This window comes from Vicugna pacos, chromosome 6 (genome assembly GCF_048564905.1).
Source record: "Vicugna pacos chromosome 6, VicPac4, whole genome shotgun sequence".
Lineage (NCBI taxonomy): Eukaryota > Metazoa > Chordata > Mammalia > Artiodactyla > Camelidae > Vicugna > Vicugna pacos.
This window is the reverse complement of record NC_132992.1, coordinates 62,907,637-62,931,193: the sequence shown is the minus strand read 5'-3', so window position 1 is coordinate 62,931,193 and position 23,557 is coordinate 62,907,637. Positions and strand designations below refer to the sequence as shown.

Here is a 23,557-nt window from a genome sequence, read left to right as displayed (position 1 = left end):
ACTGTCTTTCTCGTCACATAACACCGAGGAACAAGTGATGTCAACATGATTTACCACCAATGATGATAAGTTTGGTCAGTTGATTTTGGTGGTGTCTTCCAGTTTTCTGTAATTGAAGTTATGTCTTTTACTGTTTCCATACTCTGTTCTTTGGAAGCAAGTAATTAAGTCCAGCCTGTGCTCAAGAAGGGGAGAATTGAGCTCCACCTCCTGGAGGGAGTTGTATCTGCTTATATCAGTTGGAATTTTTCTCTAAGGAAGATATGCCCCTTTTGTTTTCTGACATTTATTTACTTATTTAGTCATTTATTTTTATCAGTATGGATTCATGGATGTTTATTTTATTCTTTGGGTTATAATCCAGTGTTATTTTCATTTTGTTGCTCAAATTGGTCTCGAGTGACCAGTGAGAGAACTTGGCTCTTGTGTCTTTTTTTTTTTTTTTTTTTGAGGGTGATATTTTACTTTTGATTTATTTTATTTATTTATTTTTGTTGAAGTATAGTTGACTTACATTGTTGTGTTTGAGTCTTTTTTTTCAAGCACTTCTTTACTTTGAGGCACTATTTGATACTCTGTGCTTGTATTTTCCCTGTCCCAGACCTAGATTCAGCCCATTTGTCCAAGGAGCTCAAAGGGTATTTTTAATAGTGTAGATCTTAAGCCATTCTGATTGATACCCCACTAAAAGATAAAAATCTTTTAGAAGTTCACTGAGAACTTAAGTTTCACTTAAGTGAAGCTTTGTCATCTTCTAAAACATATTGAAGTTCATTTGATCTGTAGAAATCTGTTTTTCATTATAAAATGAAAAATAAAATCTTAAAGAGCACAAACTCAATTTGATATGTGATTGATTTATTCAGAATTGGGTTATTGGTTTGTTATTTGTGTTCATAAAATTTTGCATATTGATTCACTTTTTAAAAAGTTTTAATATAAAAATAACAGGCTGCTTTTTTTTAAAAGCTGTAGAATGATAGTTTTAAAAATGTGAATGTGAAATGAAATTAAATAAGGCAAATCTAATGAAAACTTACTAAAAAGAGAGGAAATTAATATTTATTTTGTATTTCCTTTAGCCAAGAATTGTGCCCACTACATACATCTGCTCTGTTCCTGTGTTATCCTGTGATTGCCTTTGTTCTTGTACCATCACCCTATATTGTAATCGTTTACTGGTCTTTCTTGAACATAGCAAGTATGTTACTTTTCTGAATCTCCAGCAGTTTGCATAGTACTTGGCTATAAGAGGCATGTAATATCAGGTATGTCCATTTCTATCCCCACTTTAAAGGTGAGGAAACTGAGGCTTAGAGAGGTTGGGTTAATTTGTACAATGATGACTTTGCTAGTTTGTGGTAGAACAAGGGTTTGCAATTAAGATATTTGCTTCTTAAACATACTCCTTTTTAAAATTGTACCACGGACAGTTTATTGATAAGCTGAAAATAACTTTACTGCATTATTTCCAAGTTGACGATCTTTGAAAGTATTCATAAGAAACTGGTAACATTTGTTGCTTCCTCAGAGAGGGACTTGAAGACAAGTGTCCTGAGACATTAATTTTGGAACTTTTTGAATTTGGAACCATGGGATACATTTTAGATATTCAGAAATATAGATACATTTTTAAAAGACACAGAAACTTACCAGATAGAATTGTATATTAATTTTTTAAATATTGTATTATTTCACTGTTTTTTTTTAAATTTTGTTGATGTCTTTTGAATAGGGATCTTACCATTATAACTGAGCATGGATTTTTATAGTCTTCTGATAATTCCTTCGCGTATCCTATTTTTTCCCTTTTATTTTTGAAAAAAAAGTATAAAGGTGGGAAGGGGAAGAGGATAGAATGTTCTAAAAGGAACAAAAGATTAAAGTCCCTCTGTTTAATATGAATGAAATTTGACTTTTAAAACTATGTTCCCTAAATCTTTCTTTATAGGAGCCTTTTACATTGTCAGTACTTGATGATATACCCAAGACTTTATCTTTAATTAGGGTGGTTCTGGCTGTATTATCAAATACTCTACTGCAAGCTGACTTGAATAGTCAGAAAATGTTGACTTTTGTAAACAAGGAATAAAAATTCTTTCCATCAGTTGGATTGGGTACACTTCAGTGTTCTACATGTGCTTGGGAGGGGAGTACATGCTTGGATTGGCAAAAATGTAAGGTTTCTGAACCAATTACTGGTTAAAAGGGATGGAATTACTATGATTAGGTTAATCAGGATCCACCTCTGTAGCTGGGGTCAAGTCCTGACCATGTTGATGTTATAGAGGGGGATGCAGGGATGAGTTAGAGTATGACATCCATCATACTCGATGTCCACTGGAGGTTCTTAATTGCCCTTCAAATAAAATACAATATATAACTAACCCTTCTACCCTAATAATAACTTTTGAGGAGTGTAATTGTGGTGGATAATGAGTTGCATGGAGATTCTTTTACTATTCTCTGTTCATACAAATTCCGTAATAAAAAATGGGACACGCAAAAAAAGTGATTGTTGCTTACTGTAAGCTTCTCTGGGTTGGTATGTGTTTTTTTTAGTCATCCTCTTCCGTTTGTTTCTCCTCTGCTTATAGAATTAACATGTGATTCCTCCTCTCAACGCCTAATAGGCATATTCCTTAGTTAAAGTTGACACTAGTAATTTAGTACTTCCATAGAAGAGGAATAACTTAGAATTGAAATGAACACAAGTTCAAAGGTTTTGAAGTTACAACTTGCGTTTCAAATCAAACTCTCTGTATCTTCCCCTTATTGCCTATTGGCAAGTTACTCACTTTCTGAGAACTTCAGTTTCCTCTCTAAAACAGGATAATAGTACCCATCTCACAGGGCTAAATAATTAGGATGAAAAAAACTAGATATAAGTTTCTAGCACATAGCCTAGAATTTTTTTAACTCCAGTTACGATTATTTTTTTCTCTGTGAGGCTCAATCATCTTAGCCCAATTTGATAGATGGGGTAGCATTATTCTAGTTAGATTATTATTGTGGATTGTGAGGTTATTAGAGCACATTCCTGAATGACTTTTCCCATTAAGCGTCTCCCTACATTTGGGACATTAGTTGGATGTCTGCACTTCACAGTCATCAATTCCTTGTAGTCAATGGGCAATATTTAGTTTCAGCTATAGGGAATTAGTTTTTCTGATCCATGTCTGATAAATTGTCCCAAAAGAAAACTAGTCCTTTATCCAACATATACTTCTAATATAGTTGTTACTCTTTAGTAGTATAAAATGTAATAGTATATGATGCTTATGCTGTCAAATTTCAAGTACAATAAACATTCATACCTGAAAGATGAAAATACATCTATTTCAAAGGATACTGCTCATTTCTGAATTCATACAAAGTAATATGCTGAAGACTTTTAGTATAGTGCCTTTTGTAATCAATAGTTTCTAAACAGATGTAAAAATGTATGTTTTCTTTTAATATTTTTTCATCTTATTTAAATGGGAAAGGAAACGACCTCCATTATGGAATTATTTAATCTAGTTAGACTATCCTTCAGATTTCATACTCAAACTTGTACAATTCAGGAATAAGAGCAACACCTAGTTGCAGCTAGATATATTTAGGATGTACTTTATATACAGCAGTAACATTTTATTGAATTTATTTTAATAGGAAATAAAAGAATATTTTGATTGATAAAAATAACTTAAATCTTACTAAAGCAAAAGCCACAAAAGAAATAATTATGACCAGCTACTGCATTATATTCAGATCAGAGAATTCTGTATCCCACTAAGAACCGCAAGAGCAGTGGTGATTCAGTGCTATGGCACTGCTGGGGTTCTGCTATATCCTCATCTGCACTAGGTGAGTCAAGGTGAGATACTGGTAATTTTTTCAGAACAATTAGGCTATTTAAAGTGGTGATGGTTGCTTGCTACATGCTGTAACTCAAGGAAAGGAGTTTTTTTTTAAATGAAAACTTCTTTTTAGCCAAGCAAACCAACATAGCTTTAAACTCCACAGAACTCCCTTTGTCTGGACTTCTTGTCTCATCTCAGTGTTGGGAAAAGTAAGAACCACAACGTGACTTAAAAGGTAGTGGCAGTTCAACATCCAATTATGATAAAAACTCACAAAAGTGGGTATAGAGGGAACATATCTCTACATAATAAAAGCTATATATGACAAACCTACAGCCAGCATAGTACTCAACGGTGAAAAACTCAAAAGCTTCCCACTAAAATCTGGGACAAGACAAAGCTGCCCACTATCACCACTCCTATTCAACATAATCTTAGAAGTCCTAGCCACAGCAGTCAGGCAAGAGAGAGAAATAAAAGGGATCCAAATTGGAAAAGAAGAGGTAAAAGTGTCACTATATGCAGATGACATGATACTATATATAGAAAACCCTAAAAGGTCCACACAAAAACTAGAAATAATCAAAGGATTCAACTCGGTAGCAGGTTACAAGATTATCATTCAAAAATCAGTCGCATTTCTTTACACTAATGATGAATCAACAGAAGAAGAAAGTAAAGAAACAATCCCCTTTAAAATAGCACCTAAAGTAATAAAATACCTAGAAGTAAATCTAACCAAGGAGATGAAGGGCTTATACACTGATAACTATAAACCATTGATGAAGGAAATTAAAGAAGACTTAAAAAAATGGAAAGATATCCCATGCTCCTGGATTGGAAGAATCAATATTGTTAAAATGGTCATACTGCCCAAAGCAATCTACAGATTTAATGCAATCCCTATCAAATTACCCAAGGACATATTTCACAGAACTAGAACAAATTTATGTGGAAACACAAAAGACCTAGAATTGCCAAAGCATTACTGAAGAAAAAGAAAGAGACTGGAGGAATAACTCTCCCAGACTTCAGACAATACTGTAGAGCTACAGTCATCAAGGCAGCATGGTATTGGTACAAAAACAGACATATGGACCAATGGAACAGAATAGAGAGCCCAGAAATGAACGCACAAACTTTTGGTCAACTAATCTTCGACAAAGGAGGCAAGAATATACAATGGAATAAAGACAGTCTCTTCAGCAAATGGTGTTGGAAAAACTGGACAGCAGCATGTAAATCAGCAAAGCTAAAACACTCCCTTACACCATACACAAAAATCAACTCAAGATGGATCAAAGACTTAAACATAAGACAAGATACAATAAACCTCCTAGAAGTAAGTATAGGCAAAACATTATCTGACATACATCTCAAAAATGCTCTCCTAGGGAAGTCTACCCAAGCAATAGAAATAAAAGCAAGAATTAATAAATGGGGCCTAATTAAACTTACAAGCTTCTGCACAGCAAAGGAAACCATAAGTAAAACAAAATGACAACCTACAGAATGGGAGAAAATTTTTGCAAATGAAACTGACAAAGGGTTGATCTCCAGAATATATAAGCTCATATGACTTAATAAAAAAACAAACAACCCGATCCAAAAATGGGCAGAAGACCTAAACAAGCAATTCTCCAAGGAAGAAATACAAATGATCAAAAGGCACATGAAAAAATGTTCAGTATCACTAATTATCAGAGAAATGCAAATGAAAACTACAATGAGTGAGGTATCGCCTCCCACCAGTCAGAATGGCCATCATTCAACAGTCCACAAATGACAAATGCTGGAGAGGCTGTGAAGAAAAGGGAACCCTCCTACACTGCTGGTGGGAATGCAGTTTGGTGCAACCACTGTGGAAAACAGTATGGAGATTCCTCAAAAGACTAGGAATAGACTTAGTATATGACCCAGGAATCCTGCTCCTGGGCATATATCCAGAAGGAACCCTACTTCAAAATGGCACCTGCACCCCAATGTTCATAGCATCACTATTTACAATAGCCAAGACATGGAAACAGCCTGAATGTCCATCAACAGATGACTGGATAAAGAAGAGGTGGTATATTTATACAATGGAATACTATTCAGCCATAAAAAACTGACAACATAACGCCACTTGCAGTAACATTGATGTTCCTGGAGAATGTCATTCTAGGTGAAGTAAGCCAGAAAGAAAGAAAATTACCACATGAGATCGCTCATATGCGGAATCTTAAAAAAAAAACAAAACATAAATACAAAACAGAAACAGACTCATAGACAAACTTGTGGTTGCCAAGGGGACGGGGGGTGGGAAGGGACAGACTGGGATTTCAAAATGTAGAACAGATAAACAAGATTGTACTGTGTAGCACAGGGAAATATATATAGGATCTTGTGGTGGCTCACAGTGAAAGAGAATGTGACAATGAATGTATGTATGTTTATATATAACTGAAAAATTGTGCTCTACACTGGAATTTGACACAACATTGTAAAATGACTATAACTCAATAAAAAAAGATGTTTAAAAAAAAAAAGATAGTGGCAGTAGCTCCACTTTCTTTTGTCCATTCCTTTCTCTTTTCTTTGCTGTTCTCTTTTGGCTTGTCTTCATTTCTCTTTTTTTCTCCTCCCTGTTCCTTGCTCCTCTTTTTGTTCTTTAGTCCTCTTTTCTGTGCCTCTCTTTGTGCCCTTTTTCATTTATGGATATGTGTATGTGTGTATATATATATATTTTATTGTTAGGAATATGTATTTCAGCACAAGAGCAAAGTGAGTATAAAATCAAGAGTTTGCAACTGCAGATTTGAGTGTGAGATATTTATGAACTTGTTACATTAAATTTTTTTTTTTAAATTGAAGTATAATCAGTTTACAATGTGTCAATTTCTGGTGTAGAGCATAATGTTTCAGTCATACATATACATACATCTATTCATTTTCATATTCTTTTTCATTATAGGCTACTACAAGATATTAAATATAGTTCCCTGTGCTATACAGTGTAAATTTGTTGTTCTATTTTATATATAGTAGTTGGTATCTGCAAATCTCAAACTTCCAATTTATCCCTTCCTACTCCTAATTACCCTGGTAAGTATAAGTTTGTTTTCTATGTCTGTGAATCTGTTTCTGTTTTGTAACATTTGTGTCTTTTTTTTTTTTTTTAGATTCCACATATAAGTAATAGTATATGGTATTTTTCTTTCTGTTTCTGGCTTACTTTACTTAGAATGATGATCTCCAGGTCTATCCATGTTGCTGCAAATGGCATTATTTTATTCCTTTTTATGGCCAGGTAGTATTTCATGCCATATATATATACATACACACACACACACACACACACACACATACATACGCACACACACACACATACACACATACACACATATACATATATACGCACACACACACATATATATACACACACACACATACACAATAACTTCTTAGCCATTCGTCTATTCCACTATCTTGGCAATCTGTGTATGTATATGTGTTGATATAAGAAAGGCTCACCCTCAGATGACTGGATAAAGAAGTTGTGGTATATATACACACACACACACGCACACATACGTACATACATACACACACACACAACAAACTACCACTCAGCCATAAAAAAGAATAAAATAATGCCATTTGCAGCAACACAGATGGACCTGGAGATCATCATACTAAGTGAAGTAAGCTACAAAGAGAAAGAAAAATACCATATGATATCTCTTGTATGTGGAATCTTACAAAAAAAAAAAAGATACAAATGAACTTTTTTACAAAATAGAAACAGAGTCACAGACATAGAAAACAAACTCACGGTTACCAGGGGGAAAAGGAGTGGGGAGGGATAAATTGGGATAATTCAGGATTTGCAGATACAAACTACTATATATAAAATAGATGAACAACAAGGTCCTACTGCATAGCAAAGGGAACTATATTCAATATTGTAATGGCCTATAATGAAAAGGAATATGAAAAGGAATATATATATACACACACACACATACATATACATACACACACGTGAATCCCCAGGGTGTACAGCAGAAATTAACACAACATTGTAAATCGACTATACTTCAGTTTAAAAAGAAAGACTCACCCTAAGTTCTCAGCTCTTACTAGCCTGTTGAGATCTAGAGTGCTAATAACTAAGCTTCCTTTTATGCCTCTAACAGAAACAAATAGAAAAAAAGATAAAAATTATAGTTGATATTATTTGTTTTCTTTATATGTTTTTGTTAGGTTGAACTATATGAAATAGATTTAACCTTCTGCTTCCTTTAGCTTGCACGAAAAGTAGGGTTTAGAAATGAATAGGATGAGAGCCCCAAGTAGAAGGGCTGGCTATTTCCCAGAGGATTTGGCTTAGATAACTGGGTAGATCAGAGTGCTGTCATGGTGCCAATGCCATTGATAAGAATGGAGAAAATTCAGCAGCATATGTTGTTTTTATTTTTAAGGAGAAGCCCTGGTGAGGGATGAGGAAGCATGAATAATCAGTTTTACTTTGGAGTGGGACCCAATATTCAAGGAGAAATAGCTAGTAGACACTTGGAAATGGACTTGTAAGTAGAGAGATGAGATCATTGGCATGTAGATGGCAGTTGAAAACGTGAATATGAGTGAGGTTACCCTGTGAGAGTAGAGTGAGAAGAGAGCCTGTGGCTTCTCTTGAGGACTGGGAAGTGGATCATGCAAAAAACAAAACAAAACAAAACAAAACAAAAACCCTCAGATAAGGGCTTACATAGAAGTAAAAGAGTATATTCATCATTTTGAGAGATGATTCATTAGTATGTAAAATTAACTATGTAAACTTGGAAGTTATATTTCAAATATGACTCACTTGCATGTTAGTGTATTAAAGCATAAGCTAGAGGTTCTCACCTTTTCTCTACAAGATGAAACTACTTTGCTATTTGTATCTGTGGACGAATGAATATAAGCTCTATTGCTTGAGAGTGTTTTGGGATCTACCTACCTTCTAATATTTGAAGTACTGTGTTGCATTTAAACCATATGTCACATGGACAGCCATTGTGGTGGTTACCGTTGCTGCAGTCTTGAAGTGTTAGTCTGCTGTAGCGTTCAATCTGGGGCCCACTCTGCCTGCCTCATCAATCCCCAGAATCCTTTAGATTAAAGCCTTGCAGGGGACTGTTCAATGTGAAACAGACTCTCCAGGCAACACAGTGTAGGAAAGGTGTATAGTACTACTGTCCTGCTTGGGGTAGCAGTGCATAGTCATAGTCCTATAAATTACTATTAGCTTAAAAGTTACGTTAAACTTTATTATTGTTTAAAATTCTTATTAATCTGCTATTTCATATGTGGAGGTCAATATGAAGCAGTAGCAAAGAACTGTTATTTTCATAATCTTATTAACACTGACTATTTCAGGAATGGACAATTGTTTTTCTCTGGAATTAAAAAATTTCTTCCTTGAAGTGTATAGGAAGTACACTTTTTTTTTTTAACTTTTTAACTTAGTTTTAAGTACCAAAATTTGGAGAGACAATTTTAGATAGATATTGTCGACTGAAATAAATGCACAACCTAAAAGTTGAGAGTTATGTTTTATTCGGTGGACAATTCTGAGGACTCAGCCCTGGATGACAGCCTCTCAGATGCTCTTAGGGACTGCTCCAAAGAGGTAGGGGAGGAGCTAGGATATATAGGAGCTTTACAACAAAGACCAGGCAGTTGGAACATTAAAAGATTACTTGTTGAATAAAGAAAACCAGACATCTCAAGTTAAAGAATAGCACTTTTCTATGTATAGGAGGAAGCAAACATTTGGGCTCATTAAATTCATTCCTTTGACAATCACCTAGCTATCTAGGGCCAGTATCCTGTCTTTTCTTATTCTGAGTCTCCTCAGAGTGCACTGTTGTGAGGGGCCGCAGAGGCTGGGCTGCAGGCTTGTCTTCACTGGGGGGCAGTACACTCTTTTAAGTGAACGCACATCTTAGGATATATTTGAATAGCTTGTAAAAAAAAAAGTATATTAAATAATGTTTTTTTTTCATAAACATAAAATCTATATTTCCTTTTTGTCCTTTATTTAAAATGCTGTTGGGGGAGGGTATAGCTCAGTGGTAGAGTGCCTGCTTAGCATGCACAAGGTCCTGGGTTCAATCCCCACTACCTCCATTAAAAATAAGCCTAATTACCTCCCCCCGAAAACAAAAACAAAACCCTGTAAATACTGATAAAGAATGCCATTATTTTACTAATTTCTATAAGCAGAGCTTCCCCTTCAAACACACAGACACATGCAATGTCATTTTAGGTTTATTCTGTTTCTTCTAGAACTCTTCAGCTCTTAATGCATGAAAGTTGAATTAATTATTCATTCATTTATTCATAACCATTTCTTGATAACAAAAAAGCAAGGAGTTAGGTAGTAAGTTCAACAGTAATACTGGGTTTTACAAAAACATTGAGTGAAAAGCACAAATTGCAAAGATACACATAAATGTGATGCCATTTTTATAATTTCTTAATCATAGGAGTTGTATCTGTAATGTTTCATTTCTTTAAACTGAAGCAAATATGGCAAAATGTTAACATCTGTTAAATCTGGGTAATAGGTTTTTGGGTGTCTCCTTTTTTCCATACTTCTATGTACACTTGAAATATTTCATAATTAAGCATTTTTAATTTTTTAATAAAATAGGTACTATGATAGGGAGTGACAGGGGCTACTTTAGATTGGTTGATCAGGAAAGGTCTCTCTGGGTAGGTAACATATTGAGACCTGAACAACAGGAAGAAATTGGCTCATACAAAAAACGTACAGAAAGTATTACAGGCGGAGAAACAGCTATTGCTACAGTCCTGAGGCAGAAACAACTGTGACATGTTCAAGGAAAGAAGGCAATTCTAGCCTATCTGGTTGTAAAACCAACAGTGATGCTATGGAGGTAAATGGTCATTTAGTCTCTGAGTACTTGAATGAAGCTCACCATTTTCAGACTAATCTTCATCTTGTATCATGTAGTTCCATGTAGGGCTTACAGGCTAATGGTGATAAGATGTATCAAAAGGACACACAGTTTGGGCTGAAAGGTTTCTCAGTGGTCAAGTCAGGGACACTTTGAGCACCAACAACAACTTAAGCAAGTGGTTAGACTTGGTATTATGAGCCTCCTTGATGTGATGCAAGAAGAGGTACCCAGCATCACCTAAATTGTATCCCTGGTAACAATGTTAAACTGGAATCTAATCATGAGGAGGAAACAATTTGAAAAATCCAGAATATGGAACATTTTGAGACAACTGGCCTGGACTTTTCAAAAGATTCAGTGTTATGAAAACAAAGGATTAGGGTATTTAGAAATGAAGTGGTATTTTGTTTGCAGTTAAGTTTCAAATAGTTCATCAAAAAATGTGTGTATGTGTGTTTATAGAGATAGAAACAAATGGGTTAACAGTTGGTGAACGAAGGAAGTGAAAGGCTGTGTGTGTGTTCATTGTAATATTCTTTCAACTTTTAAGTTTTTAAATATTCAGAATTTAAAGTTGGAGAGGATGCTTATTCCTTTTTTGAACCCAAATCCAACTTTTTAATGTTTTTTGCTTATGGGTTTAATTGTGCTATTTTAAGCCACACTGACAGATCCAAATTCTTCCCTATATGATATTAGTGGTATTGTCAGTGGTAATTCTGGTCAATTACACATAACGTTTGTTGAGTATGTAGTATGATATGCCAGACATTGTGCCAAACACATTATTTCAGTTAATCCTTCTAACAACTCTTGATTTAGTATTCATTTCTCCTTTTAAAGATGAAAGGACAGACTATTAAAAAAAAACTATCACTAAAGCAACAGGGAAAAAAGGCATTTCATCTTACGATGAAAATGTGAATTTGTGAGGCAGGCTAGAATATTCATTGGTGAAAGCAAGATAGAAAAGTTTGTGATAAAGTCACTAGGCATGCCTATTTTTCTGGCCTTGAACTTATTCTGTATATCATTGAGAGACAAGCTAGTGTGGTTAAGAGCACAGTCCCTGAAGCCAGATGCCTGGGTTCAGATTCCGCGATTTACAGGTTGTTACTGCCTGAGAAGCACATCTCCAGAATTCCTACTGGGAACCTTATTAGTTTTCTGTTGTAGTTGTCACAGATGACTACAAGCCTGGTGGCTTGAAACAACACAAATTTATTATAGCTCTGGAGTTCAGAAGTCCACAATAGGTCTTACCGGGCTGAAATTAAGGTGTTCGCACAGCTGCACTTCCACAGGAAGTTCTAAGGGAAGTTGTTTCCTTGCCTTTTGTACTTTCTAGAGGCCACCCACTTATTGGCCTCCTTTGCCCAAACCAGCAATGTATCTCTCTGAACCTTTCTTCCATAGTAACATCTCTCTCTGACTCTCATATTCTCCTCCTTCTACATTTAAGAACACTGGTGATTACTTTGGGCCCACTCGGGTAATCTGGACTAATCTCCCTATTTTAAGGTCAACCCATTAGCAACCTTAATTCCATCTACAACCTCAAGTCCTCTTTGCCATGTAATCTAACATGTTCATGGGTTCCAGGGATTAAGGCATGAACATCTTTGAGGGACCATTTTTCTCCAACACATATGTTTGGATTCTATAGTTATGTAAGGCAGATGGGGCCAGGAGAAGATGATTCCAAAGTGGAGATCCTGACTAATGCTGAAGACTATGAGTAGGACCAATAATTGGGTTTGAGCTAAAAGGAATTACTAAGCAGTGCATGTACATGTTTTTAAATTCTCTTACTGGCATAAAGTATATATGGTAGATTCAGTATTCAAAAAGTGATTGAATTAGAAGGAGGCAACTGAATTTTATTACATTATGGAAGGGAAATGATTAAAATATTAGATTTTTTTTCTATTGTTTTGTGCCAGCCCTCAGAGGGAAATGTCCTTGATTTAATTACAATGTGGAGATGCTTTGGGTTTAATTTTGATTTTTGTTTTTATTCCAGATTTTTACTACCCTTGGATGCACACCTGCTATGGAGAAGATTGAAGAACAGTTTGCTAATTTGAACATTGTTAAACGTTCCTCAGAAACTAAAGAACCTACGTATTTGCTTGGCATAGACACCTCAAAGACTATACAAGCTGAAAAAGGAAGCTTGGTTGCTGTTTTATGTTCTAATGGATCAATCAGAATATATGATAAAGAAAGGTTAAATGTACTACGAGAATTTAGAGGCTACCCTGGACTTAGTGGAGTCAAATTTGCACATTTCTGCGACAGTGTGTATTCATCATGTACTGATGGCACTGTAAAATGTTGGGATGCACGACTAGCCAGTGGAAAACCTGTCCAGCTGTTCAAGGGTTACCCTTCTAATATTTTTATCAGTTTTGATATCAACTGTAATGATCATGTTATTTGTGCTGGTACAGAAAAAGTTGATGATGATGCATTGTTGGTATTTTGGGATGCAAGAATTAATTCTCAGGACTTGTCTGCTACTAAAGACCCACTTGGTGCATATTCAGAGACGCACAGTGATGATATCACTCAAGTATGTTTCCATCCCAGCAATCCCAACATGTTAGTTTCAGGTTCAACTGATGGCCTGGTAAATGTATTTGATATTAGTGTTGATAATGAAGAAGATGCACTGGTTACAACCTGTAACTCAGTTTCATCAGTAAGCTCTATTGGTTGGTCTGGGAAAGATTATAAACAGATTTACTGCATAACACATGATGAAGGATTTTGTTGGTGGGATCTTAATCATCTGGATACTGATGAACCAATTACACGTTTGAACATCCAGGATGTCAGAGAAGTAATTGATGTGAAAGAAGGTATTTTGGACTATTTGATTGGTGGCCTGTATCATGAAAAGACAGACAAATTATTTGTTGTTGGAGGAACATACACAGGAATTATTCACGTAATGAGCTGTACTACATCAGGATTGGTCCATGTGACCAGCCTTCAGGGAGGGCATGCTGCTACAGTCCGTTCTTTCTGTTGGAACATGCAGGATGATTCTCTGCTAAGTGGAGGAGAAGATGCACAGTTGTTACTTTGGAAACCTGGAGCAACAGAGAAGACATTTACAAAGAAAGACAGCATGAAAATAGCATCCTCTGTGTACCAGCGAGTTCGAGTTCACAGTAATGATTCTTACAAGAGAAGGAAAAAGCCGTGATGTTACATTGGGAGTTTACTTGGTAGGTTTTATAATTGCAAATAATTATTTCAGTGTACTACTTGTGGTAGATGTGTTTAAAGCTCATATGTAAAAACAAGCCAGTTAGCACACAGTCCTAGAAAAATGTTGAGAATGGTTTAATTCAGGTCTTCATGTATTCTAAAATAATTATTTTTTTTAAGCTGCCAGTTGAGTATATAATCAGTGAGTTGAAAGTAAAATTACATTCCTCATTTTGAAAACCCATCTGTTAAATTAGTAAATGTTGGGTTTAAAGAAATAGCTTTGATAAGGACTTTTTAGAAGTAGAAGTTTTTATGACTTTAAAAACAGGTGGTTTGGGCTGTGTTTTTTAAGCTCAATTTTTTTACATTTTAAATCATCTTCATTATTTATAAAACTAAATCAGACTGTTTTCTTCATTTGAGAAGCTCCTACTTGCTTAATATATATATTCTAATGAGTCTAAATAGAATTAAACTTTTTCAGAAAGAAAGTGATTTGCATTTATCTGAAAAAATATATTTAGTAAATATTTGCATCTATAATATTGTTGGTTAAACAGTAAACAGATGTTTCACTGATGAAAGGGAAATTATCTTGCAAAATTCATTTGAGACTCAGTGAAAATCTAAAAATGAAAGTATTTAATAGAATGATTTTTAATTTCAAAGTATTACAATACTTTTTGGTAATACTTTATTCTATAGTGTTTCATCCATCTATAATTTTAAACTTGAATTTTTGTTTACTGCTAATTTTTCCATCCTTCCTTTTAAATTATTTCTCCAAAGAATCTTAATTAAAAAGTTGACCCCTCTAACATTTTGGTATCTTTTCTTGTTTAAAACTGAAAATATTTATTTACTTATTTATATGTAAAATATTTATATTCTTTGAATTAGAAATATTGTCATGAAAATCACAAATGTTACTTTAGAACCTTTTACATTTCTCTTTAAATGTTAATAATGACTTATTATCTCTGAAACTGTAACGCTAAGGGAAATTTTTATTTTTCCATAAGACATTTGCAACTTAACATTTATAATTTTTTTTTGGAGGGGGGAAGTAGTTAGGTTTACTTATTTATTTTTAATGGTAGTACTGGGGATTGAATCCAGGACCTCGTGAATGCTAGGCACACACTTTACCACTGAGCTATACCCTCCCCAGCCACAACTTAAATTTTGATATGATCTAGCTTAAGTCATAAGAGACTGAATAATAGGTAAGTCACTGTTAAACATATTAAAAATATTTTATTCTTATTTGGAGAAATCCAGCTATTCTTGGTTGTTGTCCAAACCATAAACCTGAGGGTAATTTAGTACTTTTCTCTTTTTTCTTAACCAATCACTGAGTCCTGTGTCATTCCACCTCCTAAAATCTGTCAGCCTGTTCTTTTGCCTTTACCCCACCACTGCTGCCTTAGGTCAGACTTTTCATCATTTCTCTCTTAGATTACAGACTGTCTCTAATCTGCTCCAATTCATTCTCCCTGCAACTTACAGACTGAGCATTGAAAGTATAGATTTGATCATGCTTCATGCTGCTTAAAATCTTCTGTACATTTTGATCTTTTGATGGAGGACTTTGTAAAAGTAGAAAACCATGTTTTCAAGATACTTAGGATATAAGACAATGCTGACTATGTTGTAAGCAGAAAAAGTTGGTAAAAAAGACTTGGTGGGGAGGGTATAGCTCAGTAGTAGAGCACATGCCTAGCAAGCACGTGGTCTGGGGTTTAATCCCAGTACCTCCATTAAAAATAAGTAAATAAATAAAAACCCAATTACTTCCCCCCCAAATAAAATAATAAATTTAAAAAATTTTTAAAAAAGACTTTCAGAGACTGCACCTATAAAATATCAGGAACTTCAATAGGAGTTACCAAAACAGTAGAGCTTTAAATTTTTTTTTTAAATTCTGAAGTAATTTTTAGAGTTGTAAGATAAAAGTGAGGAAATACCTCTGAAAGAGACAGAAAGTGAGAGAAAAGATAAAGGTCACAGAAGATAAATATAGGGGGTCTGATATCAGCCTGGCAGTTTTACAAAGTGGAAAAAAAAATATGAGGTGTAGGGAGGGATTATTAAAATGGAATTACATGTTCTCCCAGAACTTCAGTCTTCAAGTTGAAAGGCCAACAGAGTGTCAAGTGTACTGAATGAGAAAGACCCACATAAGACACAGCACTGTGAACTTTCAGAACTCCAAGAATAAAGAGAAAATCTTAAAAGTTGCTAGAGAGGGGAAAAGTCAAACACTAATCACTTAGGAACAAGAATAACATCTTGAGGGGGCAGGTATAGAACAAGTGGTAGAGCGCATGCTTAGCATGCACTGAGTCCTATGTTCAAACCCCAGTACCTCCTCCTCCTAACAAGCACTGAGTCCTATGTTCAAACCCCAGTACCTCCTCCTCCTAACAAACAAACCTAATTATCTCTCTACACACACACACACACACACACACACACACACACACACACACACACACACACACACACACACACACACACAAAGTAACATCTGCATTAGACTCCTCATTAGCAAATCTGGTTAACAAAAAATGGTAGATCAATGCCTTCAAAGTTCTGAGATAAATTCCTGCTATCTCAGCTTAGGCTCTCCAAATTCATGAAGATTACAGTAGATTCAAACTATTTAGTCTAAGCTCAGATTACAATAAATTTTTTTTGAGACATTCCTTGCTAAGTGAACATTTTCTACTTGCTCTCTGGAACTTGGCAACCAAATTTATTTAGCTAACAGAGTATCCATTTCTCACTGAACTCATTGGCTGAACCCAGGAAATAAAAGAGATTTGGCTTTCAGGAGAGACTTGCTTTTCCAGCCTATAATTTTATGACCTGTCAAACCACCTTCAAGTGTGAAGTTTAAAACATTTTCAGATATACAAGATTTTAAGCTTCACTTTCTATGAAGCTTTAAAAAAGTCTATTGGAGGATGTACTCCACACACACACACACACACAAAAAGGAATAAATCAAGGAAGACAAGAGATACCAGAAATTAGGGGCCAACCAAATAAGCAGCAAGATTAAAGATTTGCAGCAGGCCCACAGTATTCAGTCCAGAATGGAAGAAGAGGAGGAGATGTCAGAAGGTAGATGTCTGGGGAGAAAAATGAACTGACAGATTACTCCATGCATTTGACCATGTAGAAATGGTGTAAGTGGGTTAAACTTACCAATTAAGAGATCTTATATTGAAATTGTTAAAGTGAAAACTTTTAAAAATAAGTTTTAAAAAATATATATGTATGTACATGTATAACTGAATTGCTTTGCTGTACACATGAAAATAACATTGGTAATTGACTACACTTCAATTAAAAAAAAAACCTGGAAACAAGGCTTCTTATCAAGAAGTTTTACCCACATACCTACAGAATAGAAAGACCAGAAATAAACCTACAGTCTTATGGTCAATTAATCTTTGACAAAAGAGGCAAGAATATACAATGGAGAAAAGACAGTCTCTTCAGCAAGTGGCATTGGGAAAACTAGCCAGCCACGTGTAAATCAGTGAAGTTAGAACACTCCCTCACACCATACACAAAAACTCAAAAATGGCGTAAGACTTAAGCATAAGACTGGACACTATAAATGTCCTAGAAGAAAACATAGGCAAAACATTGACATAAAATGTAGCAGTGTTCTCCTAGGTCAATCTACCAAGGCAATAGAAATAAAAGCAAAAATAAACAAATGGGACCTAATTAAACTTAGAAGCTTCTGCACAGCAAAGAAAACCATAAACAAAATGAAAAGACAACCTACAGACTAAGAGAAAATACTTACAAACAACGTGACTGACAAGGGCTTAATTTCCAGAATATACAAAGAGCTCATACAACTCAATAACAAACTACCTAATCAAAGTGGACAGAAGATCTAAACAGATTTCTTCAAACAAGACATACAGACGGCCAACAGGTGCATGAAAAGATGCTCAATATTGTTAATTATCAGAGAAATGCAAGTCAAAACTGCAGTGGGGTTAGTTCACCCCACTATGGTCAAAATGGTGATCATTAAAAAGTTCCACAAATGGTAAATGCTGCATAGGGTATGGAGAAAAGGGAACCCTTCTACACTGTTGTAGGGAACATAATTTCATGCAATCACTATGGAAAACAATATGGAGATTCCTTAAAAAACTAAAAATAGACTTACCATGTGATCCAGCAATCCTACTCCTGGACATATATCTGGAGAAATTTCTAATTTGAAAAGATACATGTACCCTGGCAGCACTATTTACAATAGCTAAGACATAGGAGCAACCTAAATGTCCATCGACAGATGACTGATAAAGAAGTTGTGGTGTATATAATGTGGTATAAATAATGGAATGCTACTCAGCCATAAAAAAAGAATGAAATAATGCAACAGCATGGATGGACCTAGAGATTATCATACTAAGTGAAGTAAGTCAGACAAAGAAAGACAAATACCATATGATGTCACTTATATATGGGATCTAAAAAAATGGCACAAATGAAGTTATTTACAAAACAGAAACAGACCCCCAGACATAGAAAACAAACTTATGGTTACAAGGGTGAAAGGGGTGGGGGGGCATAAGTTAAAAGTCTAGGATTTGCAGGTACTAACTACTATATATATGAAACAGGAAAACAACAATTCCTTACTGTTTAGCACAGGGAACTATAGTCAATGCCTTATAATAGCCTATAATGATAAAGAATATGAAAAAGTATAAATATGTATAACTGAGTCAATATACTGTACACCAGAAACTAATGCAACATTGCAAATCAACTACTTCAATTAAAAAATTAAGTTTTGAAAAGATTAAAAAATTAGTGAATAAATAAGAATCACTTAAAGACATAGGTTAAAAAAGAATTTCGAAGGATGAAGAAAGGTATACCAACCCACAGGCTGAAAATATTTGCACATAATAGAGTGCTTGTATCCAGAACATATTAAAAACTTGTACAGGTTCTTGCTTGTATCCAGAACATATTTTTTAGAAAAACTCTTAGAACTCAATAATAAAAAGACAAATAACCCAATTTTTTAAATGGTCAAAGGATCTGCACAAACATTTCTCTAAAGAAGATATACAAATGGTCAATAAACACAAAACAAAGATGCTTAACATTGCAAAATGCAATTGAAACCACACTTGGATGGGAATAATCAAAAAAGTGTTGGCAAGGATGTAGAGAAGTTGAAAGCTACATACACTGCTAAAAGAAATGCAAAAAGGTATAGTTGCAGTCTGGCAATTCCTCGAACAATTAAACAGTTGCCATTTGATACAGCAATTCCACTCCTAGGCATATGGTGTAGATAACTGAAAAGTCCCCACAAAAACTTGTGCCATGAATGTCCACAGCAGTATTCATAATAACCAAAATGTGGAAATCCAAATGTTTGTCAGTTGATGAATGGTTAGAAGTATATTCATACAATGGAATATTACTCAAACATAAAAAGGAATGAAATACTAATACATGCTACAACTTAAGATAAATCTTGAAAATGTGCTAAGTAAAAATTGCCACAAGAGATCACATATTATGTGATTCCATCAAACGTTCAGAATAGTCAAATCTATAAAGAGAACATGTATATAGTGGTTGCCTAGGGCTGGGATGTTGGGGAAAACGGGAGCGTTGGTGGATAATAGCTAAAGGGTATAGGATTTCTTTTGGGGGTGATGAAAATGTTCTAAGATTGATTGTGTTTATAGTTGCACAACTCTGAACATACTAACCATTGAATTGTACATTTTAAATAGATGAATTGTGTGGTATGTGAACTATATCTGAATAAAGCTGTTGTCAAAAAGAATTTTTTTAATGAAAGATGGGCCAGACAAATACGAACCAAAAAGCTTGGGTGGCAATCTTAATTATTGACAAAATGGAATTTAAGGCTAATATAATGTTGATTCCAAAACCAGAGGAAAATGAAGAATAAGTTAGGCCCATTTTGTTTTTGAATATGTATTCACAGTTAAAAATATTAGCTACCAAATCTAGTGGTGTATTTTAAAAACGACCAAATAGGATTTATCTCAGTTATACCAGGATGACTCAACATCAGAAAATCTATCAGAGCAATGGACAAAAAGGAAAAATACTGTGATTATCTTAATTGATATAGAAAAACATGTGGTAAGGTTTCATATATATTTATGAAAAATATAAACATCAAACTATCAATAGAATAATTTTTAAGTTAAGGTTTACATGTAAAAAAAAATCTACGTTAAATGTTACTCTACTGGGAAAATGTTGTATTAAAATACATTTCCTTTAAGACCAAGACTTAAGCCTATCATAAGTAGTATGGATTCTGGCTAATACTATAAGGAAAGATAAGGAACTATAATGTGTAAGGATTGGAAGAGAAGAGTGAAAAAAACTCCTCTGCAAATGATATATACCTGGAAAATCCAACAATCAGCAAACTTTGAACTATAAAGAGGTTTAGCAAAGTTACCAGAAGAAGGTCAGCCTGTGAAAATCCAAAGAATATCATTTCACAATAGCAAAAGTTTAAAAACTATCAAGGAATTAACAAAGAATACATAAGACTTATTTGGAGAAAACTCTAAAATTCCAATAAAGACAGAGAAAACGATCTAAGAAACCTTCTGTGCTTCCAATGAGAAGACTATTTATTGAAAGTGAACATTCTAAATTTAATTTGAAAATTAATGTAATCCTACCAAATTCCAGTTGAATGTTTTGAGGAATCTAAACTTACTTTAAAATTTGTAGGGAAGAATAATATCCACAAATAATTAAGTAAACTTTAGAAAGAGGGATTTTCCCTACCAGATACTAAGACATTCCACAAAATCATAGCAGTAAAAACTGATAGGGCCATGGAACAGTGCAAATGAATAGAGCTCAGAGACAAAGCATGGATATATGGCAATTTAATATTTTATAAAGGTGACAGTGGAAAAGAGAGTTTTTGATTTGTTCTGAGGATACCTGCTCACTTTGTAGAGAAAAATAAAACTAAGTTCCTTAAATATAGACTTAAATGGTAAAAGATTAAAACTATAAATTTAATACGAGGGAGCATAGGAAAATACCTCTAACCTAGAGGTGGCAGATGGCTTCTTAAACTTCAAAAGCGTAACTAATGTATAAGGCAAAAACAAAAGAAGTTTTATTATATCAAAATTAAGCATTTCTGGTCACAAAAGATCTCTAGATAAATGACAGAATGGGAGAAAAATACTTGAAATCAATGAGTGATTAAATATAGACAATAGAAGGAATTCTGCAAATCAGTAAGGGAAAACTATACCAACGGAAAAATGAGCAATGAGTATTAAAAGGCAAATTTCAGAAGAAACCAAAAAGATCATCAAATTCCTTAGTAATTCAAAAAATGAAGACTTAATCACTTTATATCTTTTAGAATTACAAAAAGTAGGAAATTAAATTGATACCAAATGTTGGAGGCACCTGGGCATAAAGGAACGCTCATGCACTGCTGATGGGAGTGTAGACACACAGATACAGCTACTCTGGAGAGCAAAAACATACATGGTCATGTATACTCTGTCCAAGCAGTTATGCTGCTTGGTGTAATATCCCAAAGATATTTGTATACAGCTCCATCATTGGGCATTATTTGTGCTGTCATAGAGTTGGAGACAACCTGGATTCCATCCCTGGGAGACAGGTAAACATATGGTGGATGTACACAATGAAGTACTCTGCAATACAATAAGCCACAGACTAGAGCTATACTTTAGCCATATGGCTTGATCAAGAAAAGTATAGCATCCAATGAAAACAGTAAGAAATAGAATGCATGTGAGGGGAAAACCAATTATATAAATTTAAAATACATAAAAAGCAATTCAATTTTGCAATAACATACAAACAATTATACATAGTAATCACCATAGAGTGGTTACCTGGTTGGTTACCTTGTTATGGGGGGAAGAGAGAATGAAGGTGGGTTTAGAAATTAAAGAGGAAGGGAGAAAGAGAGGAAGGGAGAATGAGAGAGGAAGGAGAGAAAGAGAAGACAAGAAATTTTAATAGGAAAGAAAAGAATCACTTTGAAGGGACACTACACCTCTTGGAGTGTTTGAGAATTAATCATAGGCAGGTGAAAAACCACGCAAATGAAAGGGGTGGAGGATAATTTTTAACTCCAAGGGGTAAAAAATGGTATAAAAAAAGAAACAATCATAGTATATGGCTTGACCCAATGGTGAATAATGTTTATGTAGTCATAATGTAAGCACAATATTGATTTGATCAAAAGTTGTAAAATTATATTAAGAGCAGGGAAAGGAAGTGGAAGGGTATGCAAATGCTTAGTTTTCCTTTTCCATAGTAAAAAGTAGCATTCTTCCTATGAATAAATCAGGAAAATAGCAATCTAAGCATACTAGATTAGAAGTATGTGAGAAAATCACCTGCAAAAACAGCTAAAAGAAAGTGATTCCCTCTGGAGAAGAGAGAAAGGCAGAAGGGAAGGATAGGAGACTGCTGTTTTTGTTGTTCTTTAAGTTTTGTTATATCCATACCTTCTGGTAGAATATCATGATACTATTGGCTGCAAATAACAGCTCAATTCAAATTAACTAAGTAAGGAACATTTAACCTCACATAAGTTCAGAAGTGAAGCATTTCTAGGGCTGGTTGTTAACAAGGATGCAAATTCTTCCCACTTTTCTTCTCTGTCAATTTTCATCTTGTCAGGTTCAAGTTCGCAAGATGACTGCAATTAGCCAATGATCACATCTATACTTAACAGTGTTTAATGGAAAACAGGCTGTTTCGTTGCTTCCGGTTCTTTTTATTAAGGACTCATCACACTTTCTGAGAAGGCTTGCAGCAAGTATCATTGGCTGAAATGTAATTATGTGCCCAAGCCAAAAATAGTCACTAGCAAGAGGAACACAGTCACCACCAAGTGGCCGTCATGATTCACTGCCCATGGGGCTGGAGGTAATGTGCTTCTTTGAAGCAATGGATTCAGAGAAGGGTACAGAAAAGTAGGTTGGGGTTGATGAATAGTTGTTCTTCTGCAGATACTAACTACTTCTATTATGTGTACTTGTCACTTCAAAATAGTTTTCATTTTAACATTGAATCAAATAAATAAATGTAAGATATTTGTGAGACAGTGATTAACTTGCCCTGTTTAATCAATGTGCATTAAAAGTAGACTATTCTATCTCTATAGGACTATTGTTTAGAGAAGAAGTAGGCATTAAAAAAAATTAAAAGGATAAGCTGAAAAATATGTCAAATGATTTTTGTCCTTTTGGCAAGGTTTACGTAATCTTCTGCCAGTGCAATCAGTAATATCACATAGAATTAATTTAGTCTTCAATTACAGACTCATTAGTAAATCCATCTCTTAGATCTACAAACCAATTCTTAATTATCTAGCTTTGAGATTACTCACACGTTGTCTTCTGGGTTTTGTGCTTTTCATGTCCATTATCTTTTCGATCATGTGAAATGTCATAATGAAAATCACATGACTTT

At 34.5% G+C, this 23,557-nt stretch overlaps 1 protein-coding gene across 10 annotated transcripts in view; it reads left to right on the top strand.

Annotated features, from left to right (window-relative positions):
* The window catches only part of WDR89 (WD repeat domain 89), a 39,420-nt gene extending 16,235 nt beyond the window's left edge, over window positions 1-23,185 (top strand). For 9 of the 10 annotated variants that reach the window (XM_031679124.2, XM_072963187.1, XM_072963189.1 and 6 more), the window contains one exon: window positions 12,822-19,871. In XM_031679124.2, the coding sequence (XP_031534984.1) occupies window positions 12,852-14,012 (1,161 nt within the window). In that variant the 5' untranslated portion in view covers window positions 12,822-12,851 and the 3' untranslated portion in view covers window positions 14,013-19,871. Of the gene's footprint in view, window positions 1-12,821; window positions 19,872-22,762 lie in introns of those variants that run through there. The other variant, XM_031679123.2, reaches the window with a different exon arrangement.
* Window positions 23,186-23,557: the final 372 nt, after the last annotated feature.